This window comes from Mus pahari, chromosome 2 (assembly GCF_900095145.1).
Source record: "Mus pahari chromosome 2, PAHARI_EIJ_v1.1, whole genome shotgun sequence".
NCBI lineage: Eukaryota > Metazoa > Chordata > Mammalia > Rodentia > Muridae > Mus > Mus pahari.
Window position 1 is genome coordinate 104,667,869 of NC_034591.1, and position 12,653 is coordinate 104,680,521.

At 39.4% G+C, this 12,653-nt stretch overlaps 1 protein-coding gene across 2 annotated transcripts in view; it reads right to left on the reverse strand.

The window, feature by feature from the left end:
* Positions 1 to 12,653, reverse strand: part of Aplf (aprataxin and PNKP like factor) — a 42,458-nt gene that overhangs the window by 26,531 nt on the left and 3,274 nt on the right. For both annotated transcript variants that reach the window (XM_021191235.2, XM_029535704.1), the window contains exons 2-5: positions 12,406 to 12,477; positions 7,951 to 8,123; positions 3,310 to 3,457; positions 2,902 to 3,034 (exon numbers count right to left, since the gene is read on the reverse strand). In XM_021191235.2, the coding sequence (XP_021046894.1) occupies positions 2,902 to 3,034; positions 3,310 to 3,457; positions 7,951 to 8,123; positions 12,406 to 12,477 (526 nt within the window). The remainder of the gene's footprint in view (positions 1 to 2,901; positions 3,035 to 3,309; positions 3,458 to 7,950; positions 8,124 to 12,405; positions 12,478 to 12,653) is intronic.

The following is a 12,653-nucleotide window of genomic DNA, read 5'->3' on the forward strand; positions in this document are numbered from 1 at the left end:
GAAGGAAGGAAGGAAGGAAGGAAGGAAGGAAGGAAGGAAGGAAGAAAAAGAGAATATAAAGCTCTGTGGGCCATGGCATGTCTACAACAGCTTCTCATCTCTGCCTGCATAACAGAGAGTAGCCATTAGATACAGACAGGTGAGCATGGCTGTATTCCAACATAGGTTTACTTATCAAAGGAGGCAGTGGCCACATCTGGCCTATGGGCCTTGGTCTCTTGGCCTTATTCTAAAGAACATTCAAGGGGCCTGAAGCAGTTCAGGGAATAAATGCCAAACAGGCTGCAGATAACAGAAGAAGCCCTGAGTGAATGAATGTGTGCTGTTGAAATGGGCAATGTCTGAGCTCCAAGAGAGTTTGGGCAAAGCCTTCTACGGAGTCTGAGAGTGGATGTTGACAATGTATGTAGAGACTATTCAGCACAGCTTTCTTCCCTGATATTTATGGCCTGAAAACCATTCTCCTACAGAGCCAGTTCCTAATGATATTAATTAAGCCTGCCTCCTTGTTTAGCTGTATGTGGTTGTCCCACCTCCTGTTCATCTGTACGCATTAACCCATTCCATCCCCAACACTATGCAGTTCAGCAAGTGTCCATTTTATCAATTGGAATATCAATCAAACCAAAATGTAATTAACATAGAGGAGTCACCTTGTATCCAGTAACTTTCCCCAGTTTCACTTACTGTCAATCATGGAAAGTTCTAGAAGTAAAACTTCATCCATTTTGAACTGCATGTTCTTCTGAGTGCTGTGCTGAGATCTGCACTATCCTGCTCCCTCTTCCTTAAACAGGAGTCTCTGGCACACTCACACTTGTGAATTCACACTTGTGAATCCTCACTATCAGACCAGCTGCTGTGTTGTGGTGCTTGTACTCAATGTCTCCAAAGCACAAGAGAAGTAAGTGACACAGGCCATTTGCTACAAATGGATGTCTGTTACATCTCATTGGGTTTTTTTGTTGTTGTTGTTTGTTTGTTTGTTTTTTTGGTTTTTTTGAGACAGGGTTTCTCTGTATAGCCCTGGCTATCCTGAAACTCACTTTGTAGACCAGGCTGGCCTCGAACTCAGAAATCCGCCTGCCTCAGCCTCCTGAGAGCTGGGATTAAAGGCGTGTGCCACCACGCCCGGCTGTCTGTTACGTCTCAAATTTCCTGTGTGACTGTGCCTTACTCCTCCTGTGATTGGGATAGGAGGCAGTAGCTTTGAGAAGCGTTTAACTCATGAGGATGAGGGATTACGGCCCCTCAAGTGAAGAGGATAGTAGATCTCTGCTCTTCCACCTACCCATTTGAGTGTGTTGAGTGTGTGTGTATGTGTCTGTGTGTGTCTTGCGTGTCTATGTCTGTGTGTGTGTCAGTGTCTATATGTGACATGATACATAGTGATAGCTATCAATAAGCCACATCTTGGATTTCTGGCCCGCAGAACTGTGAGGAAGAAAGTGTTGCTTTGCGATAGTACTCTATCACAACACACAGGAAACAGAGAAGGGTAACATTTTTCAATACATTTTACCAGGCCAGAAATTACATTAAAATCCCTTAAAAGACTTTACACTAAAATATAATTATAGCTGAACACCACTTAAAACAGCAATTTTAAAAATCTTTAACAAATAAAAGGGACATAAAAAGAGAAAATCTGCAGAGGATATATATGAGGTAAACTTTGCTCAGCAAGTAAGACTGAGTTCAATGCCTAAAACTAAAAACAAAAACAAAATAAAACAAAACAAAACAAAAACTGCCCAAAGTCAAAGAGGTTTATCAAAGAAAGTGAGTCTGATATTCAAAATGCTAATTATGTGTAAGAAAAACACTTAACTTTTAACATTTGTTAAAATAGCAACCTTAAGAAAAATCACAGAAAAGAACTTCAATATGAAAAAGAGAATACATTTAAAACCTATAATTTTTATTAACAAACTTGAGGAAAAAGCTATTTCTATCAAAACTAAGAGAAATGTATAATATCACCAACACTCATCAAAACTGTACTGGACAAAATTGTAGACAACTTGGACAAAAAGAGAAAGAAGTGAAGAAAAATTTTAAAAACAAAGTGGGAAGAAGTAAAATGCTATATACAAAGGCAGTTGCTCTAGAACCTCCCCAAAGACCTATTAGAACCATACAAAGACAGTCTTGCTCTAGAACCTCCTCAAGACCTAGTAGAACTATACAAAGACAGTCTTGCTCTAGAACCTCCCCAAGACCTACTAGAACTAGTGTACAAGCTTAACAGAGTCATAGTGTCCAACATGAACACTAAAAGCTGCTGTTTGTTTTACAGTGCTGTGGAGGAAACCTGGGGCCTGACATGGAAAAAGAGCGTGTTTCAAGTGCTGCGACAGTGGATACCCAGCAGAAAGACATGAATCACTGAGGTGGCTGCTGGGACAGTAAGCTGGACTGGGACAAGATCACATGAGGTCACAGACACTGGGTACCTGGTACTGTCTTATTTAATTAGTTTAATATTCTGGTTGCTGTGCCCTTTTATCTCAGATGTGACACCAACAGGCCCACCTGAGAATATATCACCAGTGCATCTGGCAATAAGAGGACTACCACATGCTCAATGAGGTATCAACAGCTAGAATGCTGCTTGACAAATGGTATAAAGTAACAGCTTATGTTTTAAATTATATTCCACATACATGTAGGTTAGCAGGCAGGGCAAGCCCACACCTGTAATACCACACTCGGGAGACTGAGGCAGGAGCATAGTAAGTTTGAGATCATGTCTCAGAATAAATAGAGAGAACAGGATTTAAGTCCCAGGCTAACCCATACAGCGTGCAGCCACCATTCTACATCTATTTGCTGAGAAGAACCTTAACCCTGTCTTTAATGTTTCCTCGAAACTCAACATCAACAAAACCTGAAACCTACCTCCACCCTCAGCGGGTGTGGAGAAGCTCTGAGCACTTGGACTTTCCGCTAACATCCAAGCTGGGAGGATTCTTTTCCTCTGGGTAGGATGTGGCTGGTGCTCACTGAAAGCTCTGCATTCACCTGAAGAGGACTAACAGAACCATAAATTATTTCCTAAAGGTAACCACCCACCCTTAGTGAATCTGAAAAAGGATTTACTTTGAAGAAAATTAGTATTAACATAGCTATTCACAACAGTTAAAGTTCTTACGAGAAATTCATTACCTATTTGCTTAACTGTCAGCCTAGCGTGACCTCTACAGACTAACTTAAAAACCCAAGGCATTGTAACATGCATGATTTCAGTTGTCTTCGCTCTCCTTGAAATAAAGACCAGGTTAGAATGGTGCGTCTTACGATTCTCACCATAGGATCTATGGTGGGACACTTGGTCTTGGTTAATTCAGGGCTTCCTTGCAGCTGTGAGGCACCAGTTGTCTTATCAGGTAAGTTAACCACAGGGGACTTCTGCATCTCACTCAATATATCATCTTCATCAAGCATCTGACTGTTTCTATAAAATAAAACGGAACTTGGTTTTCTATCATTTATAACACATGGTGGCAGCCTTGAGACTGTTCAGTTCTATGCTTCTGAGGACTTCTCACTGGGGTGTTCAGCTCATTCTGTCCAACTAAAGCCTAAAAGCACAGTTAATACTACAGTACATGTTTTTCATATATTATCACATCATACATTAGTCTTTAAAAATGATGGACCAGGGCTGAAGAGAACGATCAGCAGCTAAGAACGCTCGCTGTGGACCTAGGTTTAGTCCCAGAAACCACATGATGGCTCACAACTGTCTGTCACCTCAGTTCCAATGCCCTCTTCTAGTCTCTGTGCACATCAGGCACACAGATGATGCGCTTACACACATACATGCAGGCAAACACTCACATACATAAAATGAAAATAAATACGCCTTTAAAACTTAAGATGAGAGATTTCAGAAACATGTAGAGTCTGATTGACAGTTTTAAATTTTTCTTTTAGCAGTTTTAAAATAAGGAATAACCTCTTTCAAAAGCAGACTTGAACTTGAATGGTAGGAGTCATAGGAAATGACAGGAACTATCCTCCATTCCTAGATTATTCTGTACTTGCTTACCCACTCCAAAGCTGAGGCATTCAGCTTGTTTCCCCACCCTGACTATTATGACGATGTCACTGTGAGCACCCATGTATACCTTTCTGTGTGAACTCGTGTTTTCAGTTTGGGCGTATAAACCTAGCAGGGGCAGTGCAAGGCCATACAGATGTTTTTATTTTTAAAAGTCTAAAGAATTATCACAATATGAGCATTCCAAAGAGAATGAATTACTTCATAACACCACACAGTATATGAGAATTCCAGTTCTCCATATGCTAATATCAACATTTACTAATGTCTTTGGTTACAGATGCCTAGGAGCTAAATAAGCATTTTTTTTTCAAACTGTTAAGAGAATCTCATTATAGATTTGACTTAAATTCCCCAATGACTAGTGATACTATCTTTTCATGCTCATTTTAGGAAATATTTATTCTAATTAGTTGAACATCTTAAAATCATGTTTTTCTTTGTTATTGAGTTGTAACTGCTTATATATTCTAGATGTTGATGTTATAGACATATATGACTTATAAATATTTTGTCATTCACTTCTTCTTTTTGCTTCTTGACTGTTCTCATAAGCATACACGGTTTCAAATGGGAGGAAATCCAATTTATCAAATGCTGAAACTTTGCTGTTGGACCTGGTGCTGGGTGGTAAGGATTTATACCTATGCTGCCCTCTTTAGATTTAGATGTCTGTTCCATTTTGATTCTTATGTGATATAAAGTGAAAGTCTAACTTCATTTTTTTCTTTGTGGATATTAGCTGTTCCAGTACTGTCTGGACAACTAACTTCAGCCTGTTTGATTAGAATTGATGCCCTTATTAAAACTAACAGAAGTTATGAAACAAATGGACTTAACAGATACAATTTGCACATGAAACTCAAGAAGGAGGAAGACCAAAGTGTGGATACTTCATTCCTTCTTAGAATAGGGAACAAAATACCCATGGCAAGAGTTACAGAGACAAAGTTCAGAGCTGAGACCGAAGGAAGGACCATCTAGAGACTGCTCCATCTAGGGATCCATCCCATAAACAACCACCAAACTCAGACACTATTGCATATGCCAGCAAGATTTTGCTGAAGGGACCCTGATATAGCTGTCTCTTGTGAGGCTATGCCAGTGTCTAACAAATACAGAAGTAGATGCTCACAGTCAGCTATTGGATGGAACACAGGGCCCCCAATGAAGGAGCTAGAGAAAGTACCCAAGGAGCTAAAGGGGTCTGCAACCCTATAAGATGTACAACAATATGAACTAATCAGTACCCCCCCCCCAGAGCTTGTGTCTCTAATTGCATATGTAGCAGAGGATGATCTAGTCGGCCATCATTAGGAGAAGAAGCCCTTGGTCTTGTGAAGGTTATATGCCCCAGTACAGGGGAATGCCAGGGCCAGGAAGCAGGAGTGAGTGGGTTGGGGAGCAGGGTAGGGGGAGGGTATAGGGGACTTTCGGGATAGCATTTGAAATATAAATGAAGAAAATATCTCATAAAAAAAAAGGAAAGAAAAAATAGAAATGTTCATCATCCTAAGCCATCAGGAAGAAAAAAAAAAAGAAGTTGTGCCCTTGTCCAAGGTAAAGGCCATAAACATAAGGGCTCATTTCTGAACCCTCAACTCCACTGAGCTACATCTGACATTATGCCAGACACATAATGACTGCACTTTGTAGCAGGTTTTGAAATTGGGAAATGTGAGTTCCTCAGTAATAGCCTTCATACCTAAGATTGCATTGGTGGTTAAGTTATCCTTACGGGTTCAAAATATAATCTAAATTATGTTCAAACATGTTGCTTTTTTTAATATCTCTAATATAAAAAATATGCTAATACAAAGAAACTGATTTTAAAAGAATTACAAATGATTTTATAACTTTTTCCTTTCGTTTTTCTTTTATTGTAAACAGATTTTTTCATACAACACATTCTGAATCTTTCCCTCCCCCTGAGATCCTCCCAGTTCCTCCCCCATCCAAACCCACACCCTTCTGTAACTACAAATGAATGTTAAAGTTATTCGTTGTCACATTAAAATGAGATTTCTATCAACAAGTTATTGCTTTGTTCAGAATTAGTACTTGAAACCAGCAGTTATTTGTATGGAATATAAGTGCTAAGAATTTTAGTACTTTGGAAAAAATAAGTTACTATGTCAAAAATATACTAAACCTTCCTGGAAGAAAATATCACAAAGGGACAGAATTGTGTTACTTCCTTCCTTATCAACAATGAAGTTTAGCCAAGGAAAAAGTCTTACCCTCACCACAATATCACTCAATCTGATAATCAAGGCACCAACACCCACTCTGCACCCATAGCTGGGGACATAACAAGAATTCAAAATATACTTTACATACTTGTAAATTTCCTGCCACATTAGAGAGATTTGCCCAGGTTTTAATATGGATCTAACACTAACAGGCACTCTCTCTTTCTCACCGTCTCCTTCTCCCTCCTCCCTTCCTCCTTCCCTATTTCATTCCATATAAGACTATTCCAGGTTGACTTGGCCATCCTCTGGGCACTTGCAGAGTGGGTACCCAGGCAGTCATTCTGGTACAGCAGTGGGCAGTCTGTAAGAGCATCATTCTGGAAATACTAGTCTGGAACCTGGGCCTGTCATGTAACCTGGCAAGTCTCAAATGACTCTGCCTTCTTCAGCTGCGCCACAGAGACATCAGTAGCGTGACTCCCTCAGTCACTGTTATGATTTCTCTATGTTCAAATACATAAAACTTATGCCATGCTTAACAGTGGCTACTCCTAGCAGTTGTGTTTGGCAGAGTTTCCTCTACTTGCCTTTCCCTTCTACGTTCAATACAAAACACCTAGATGACCAAGACCTTAACTGCTCTAATCGACCTTAAAAAACCAGAACGCATGGCAACGCTCAGATGACATCAGAAAACAAGACATCCCTCCTTATCTCATGTCTGGCACATCAACTAACATAGAGTGTGTGAACTGCTGGGATGGGTAACATGCAGACAAATACTGTGCTTGTCTAAAGGAATACAGAGATTATTAGCCCTAGGAGTTTTGAGTTTCCAGTCAGGAAAATAAAATAAAAGACAAAGCCCATGCCTGATGATGAAGATGCTGTGCTACCACACTGTGCATGCACCTCCTCTCCATCCCACGGCTGTACCTCCACACTGAGTGTGCACCTCCTCTCCATCTCAAGATGGTCTTCTGGGGAAAAGAAAGCCCCCTCTACTTTTTAGGGTGCTGGCTCTTGAGTAAACTTGCTTTTCTACAACTCTCTGCCATATACTGGCTTTTCAGTGTCGAGCATATGAACACAAGTCTGTTATCAACGGTTTTAAGTTTTTGATATGGTAACAAATGCAAAATAGAGGTAATTGCAAAATACACAAAAACATCAATGATATCATGAAATTTATATTTCATATATACTTCATATATTTTCAATTAGTCCTATGGGTCTAGTATTTGAACTCTGTCACTTAAAGCCTGAAAAATGAAGCCCAGTAACTGCCTAACACCTGGCTCAGAAACTAGTTTGTGATTTAGCAATTACTCTACTACCTAATGTCTTCAGTCGTTCAACTCTGCACTTTATGGTGTTATTGTAAGAAAAATTCAGCTATAGGAGTCAGAACTAATATCTTAAAAATTAAGAAAGCTAAAAATTCAAGTAAACATGTAACTACTTTTCTGTTTTGTGGAAACCTTAGAATACAAAGGTAAAAGACAGCACACATTAGAGCAAACACCACAAGGCTTAAGTCTCCAAAGCCAAGTGTTTTCCAGAAAGACAAATGACTACTGCAGCCCAAGTGTGACTCAACCCTAGAGTGATTTCCCTGAAGCATCTGTGAAGGGGGAGGAATCAGATACAAACACCATCACTCACCTGCATCTCACCAGGCAATCTTACCTCAGAGTACACTCCATCTCCACTTCAGATTCTGCAGAGAAAACATGGAAAGTGTACTTGTCAAGTAACAGGGAAAAGCTATCCCCGGGATGCAACTGGCTCCACACTTGCGTCTCCATTGGCAAGCGCTGGCTCTTCTCCGAGGACTGGTAGAAACATGGACTCCTATGGATCTAATCAATAAAGAATACAGCTACAGCGGTGCAGCAGATTGTGAAAAACATAACTGAATATGAATGATCCACAATTCTGGTATCCAGACAACTATGTATAAAATTACACTAAACAGGTTAGCAAGCTTGGCACCACTTACTGCAATCATTGACATATGAAAAGGGGCTCTAGCCTCCATTTCTGAAAGAATCCAAGATAACAAACAAAATTATCAATTGATGAGTTAAATGAGCTACTCAGTGGATAAGAAAGATTAAAAAATAATAATAATCCTCAGCACAGGAAGACTCCCCACTGTCTATCCAAAATGTACCTGTCCCTGCAACAGCTCTCGCTTGCCATGGATTTTCTCCTAATAATTTCTGACACAGTTTAAAAGTGAAAAGCTACCAGGCAGGAGAGGATGATCTACTCTCTCAGCATTACTGCTTCCTTTGCAGCTATCTTAAAAGGACAGTTGTCCTTCTGAATAAAACTCCTTCCATGAAGATCATTTAGATTGAAATTACAAGTAATTGACACATATCAAAAACAAAACTAATACTGCACTATTTTAGATGATATTTTCCACCGACTACCTCCAATTACCAAAGATAGTTTCTTCAAAAGTTATTTTTAAAATATGTTCTGAAAATTGCAGATACAAGGCAGCGATAAGTATTAACAGGTAAAGGTACTAAAGTGGACAAGGACCCGAGACTAGATAGATTAAATAGTTGTTTATAATATAAAACTTTATTCAAATAAATCACTAAAACCCCTTAAGGTAAATCAGCAATTTTAACACCAAAAAAAATTTTTTTAAAGAGAATACCTACTAGTTATAGAATCATGAATCAGAAATAATAAAATGGAGAAAAAATTACTCCATAGAATTAAAGATCTCAGATTCTAATTCCTACCTCAAAAGTTGCTGACTATTTAAGATCAGACCTGTTCCAGAACCTTGACACTCTACGTTGTTAAACACAATGTCAAGTTTCAAAACGCAATTGCAAGAAAAGAGTAAAAAGATATTTTCCTTCCTCCTACATCTAAGGATCATGTTTACTGGAAAATCCCATATACATACATACATACACACACACACACACACACACACACACACACATATATAATAAAATTTAAAAGATGAACATAAGTATAGTTATAATTTAAATGCTTTACTTTAATGCTTTATTTTAAACTCTCTTTTTCTATCTATAATCTATACTTTTTAAAATGTGTTTACTGTATGTGGGGGCTTACACACATACCACAGTATGCATGGGAGTTAGCTCTCTCTTTCCACCTGAGAAGCACCCCTTGTTTCTACAGTGGACTCTCATCCTTTCTCATTGCTCTGTAGGAATGCTCAGCTTACGGAAACACATCTCTGAACTGTTTACATGGGTTCTGGAGTCGACTCAAGACTTCAGGCCTATGTGCCAAGTGCTTTTACCTGCCTACCTAACTCCTTAGCCCCAAAGAAGTTCTGTTCTAATTTCTAATATATCTAGCACAGTCTAGTATTCAAAAGATACTAGTAAAGTCATACATTGTTGTCTTATGATTAGAATAAAGTCTAATTAATGACTCAGTAATGGTAAAGTGTGTCTTCAAAGAGAGCAATTTTTTTTTTTTTTGAGACAGGGTTTCTCTGTGTAGCCCTGGGTGTCCTGGAACTCACTTTGTAGACCAGGCTGGCCTCGAACTCAGAAATCTGCCTGCCTCTGCCTCCCAAGTGCTGGGATTAAAGGCGTGCTGCCACCATCGCCCAGTCAAAGAAAACAATTTTAACTGGACATTGATAAACCATATTATGCAGAAATCTGACTCACTAAGTCCTGGAAAAACTTAATGAGAAAATTTTCCATTAACATATTCTTTTATTTGTGTACATTTATATTATCAGCATTCTTACATAGCCACAGAAGTAAGAGTATATCTGAATACTTTTCACCCAACTATGGGGAGAACTAAGTACCTGTAATAAACTAATTTAGGAAAGATTCCAGGCCTGGCGAGACAGCTTAGTGATTAGAAGCATGGGCTATTTCTTTGCAAGGGACCCAGGTTTGATTCCCAGCACCCACAACGGTAGTGCATAGACATTGGTAACTCCAGTCTCAGGGGATCCAAAAGCCCCCTTTTGGCTTCCGTGGGCACTGCACGCACATGAAACAGACATACATGCAGACAGGACACCATGCACATTAAATAAGTAAGTTTTGTTTAACTGTTTTAGGTTTTAAAATACAAATGTCTTTAGTTAACACCAGGAGATTTTTAAATAAACTTGAAATCTCCATGCATTAGTAAACAGGATGGTCTCCTAATAATGTATTTTTGATATATGCATACACACATAACAAATAAGTGTAATTAAAGCTTTACAATTGTTGTGAAAATTATATCGGTTTATTTCTTTGCACATGTTACTTACCATCAGTAGGATTTGAATACTAACTATATAATGCAGAAAAGTCTAAGCTCATTATAAAAAAAAGAAATCCAATCATCAAGCGCTCTTAAGGGATCTACCAATCCAAAGCTAAAGTGTCCACTCCTCCTTTCATCACACAGATTACAGAGCCATCAAGCTAAATCTTTCAAAATGTCGAGTGTTGTCAAAAATCCTTCACTTGGGGCCATCCATCCATCCTTGCTCTTCTGAGCCAACTAAATCTAAATACATAACATATCAGAAACAGGAACAGAAATCCCCCTTACTCTTCCCTTAAGGCCCTTCAGTATCAGCAAACGCCTTTATTTTGAGCTATAGTTGTTCATTAGAAGGACATTAGAAAGTAGATACTGAAATGAGAGTGCTTTTACAAACCCCCTGTTATCCCTACCTCCAAACGCCCTCACCGTGCTTCTCATCGCAGCTTTGACTCATGCTATCCACTACACGAAGAACCTGATACAGTCCAGGCAGTCAGTGGATACCAGAGACACAAGAGCCAACTCCTCATAGTCAGTGAGCTTAACAATCGCAACTAAGAAAAGTAAGAAAGCGAAGATCCAGAGAGGAGCCACAGCAGCTCCAGGGTGCTCAGCACACCCTGACACACTGTCCAGGCGCTTGGTACAGCATGAGGACAGAAGAAACTGAAATGCTATTTACTCAGGGTCAAGACGGGGTAACATCAGTTCTGCTTAAAAGTTTTCCCAGTACTATTAGTATTAAAAAGGCTATTATTGCAACAATAGTCCAGCATAGTATAATAAAAAGAAACAGTGTGTTAAATTCTGTGTAAATTGAAGTAGTGACTTATAAAATAGACAAGAATACAAAAACAATGAGATTGCAGGGCTAGGGTACAGCTCATCGGTAGAGCACAAGCCAGGCAGAGGGGTGAGAACACAAAATTAGCTTAAATGTCGAAAGTCAGTGGATTATCTCACCACCAAATAAACTACTCCAAAGTGAACGTGCCCGCCAACACACGCCTCGAACGTGCCCGCCAACACACGCCTCGAACGTGCCCTCCAACACACGCCTCGTTCTCCTGTAAAACGAAGTTTGCAAAAGGAAGAGAATGGCTATGTAGTCTCAGGATCACCCCTGCAAAGCATTGACACTCAGGCTATGGAGTAAAGGATTCAAAGTCCAATCAGAAGAAAATGCTTCCAGTGAAAGCAACCTACAAAACAATGAAACTGAATAAAATCTACAATTTACAAATACTCAATTCTACACAGAGAGAAACAGAAATGTGTTAATAAAATCCTGTAACACTGAGTGAATCCATCTGATGCATTAAGCCAAACGCTGCCTAGTTAGACATTCCCTTGTTTGGGGGAGGGGCACATTGCACATACCCTTGGAGGAAGAGGAGTTTCCTCCCCTACCACACTCTTCCCTATTCTCTTGAGACAGGGACTCTCACTGAACCTAAGTTCACAAGGTTTAGCTGGGCGGGCTGGCCAGCAAGCCGCAGATACACTGAGTGTTTCGGCTCCCCTCACCACTGTGGTTACAGACACACATGCCTTTTCACATGTGTGCCAGGGGTCAGAGCTTGCTTACACAGGACGTATACTTACCCACATTACAGGTATCCTTATGGAAATTATGAACAAAATTACAATTTACACAGAGGCAATCATCTTCCATAAATCTAGCCATTGATTCAGCTCTGTACTATGAGAAATAAGTTACTATTTAGGTGCTTATCTTGCAAGTATCAGGAGAATGGGTTCTGACATAAATTCCCTATCTTCAAGCCTTAGGTTTCTCCAGTCAGTTGCTAGAAGGACAAGAGGCAAAGGGATAAAAGAAATCAATATACTCACTGGCTTGATTCGAAGCTGACTATCAACCACTTCAAGAATGGCATGTCTTCTGGATACTCTTTTGTCTGTTATCTACAAGGGAAAAAAATGTCAAATATAGCAGCCTCCTGAAAAAATAAACCCTTAGCAATGCATATGAAATTAGAAGGCTAGACATTAAATATACTATTAACTCAAGAACTGCCTATTAAATAACTGCCCTCATTTAACAGATAATGAAATGGTGAAGAGAGAAGGCCTACTAAAGT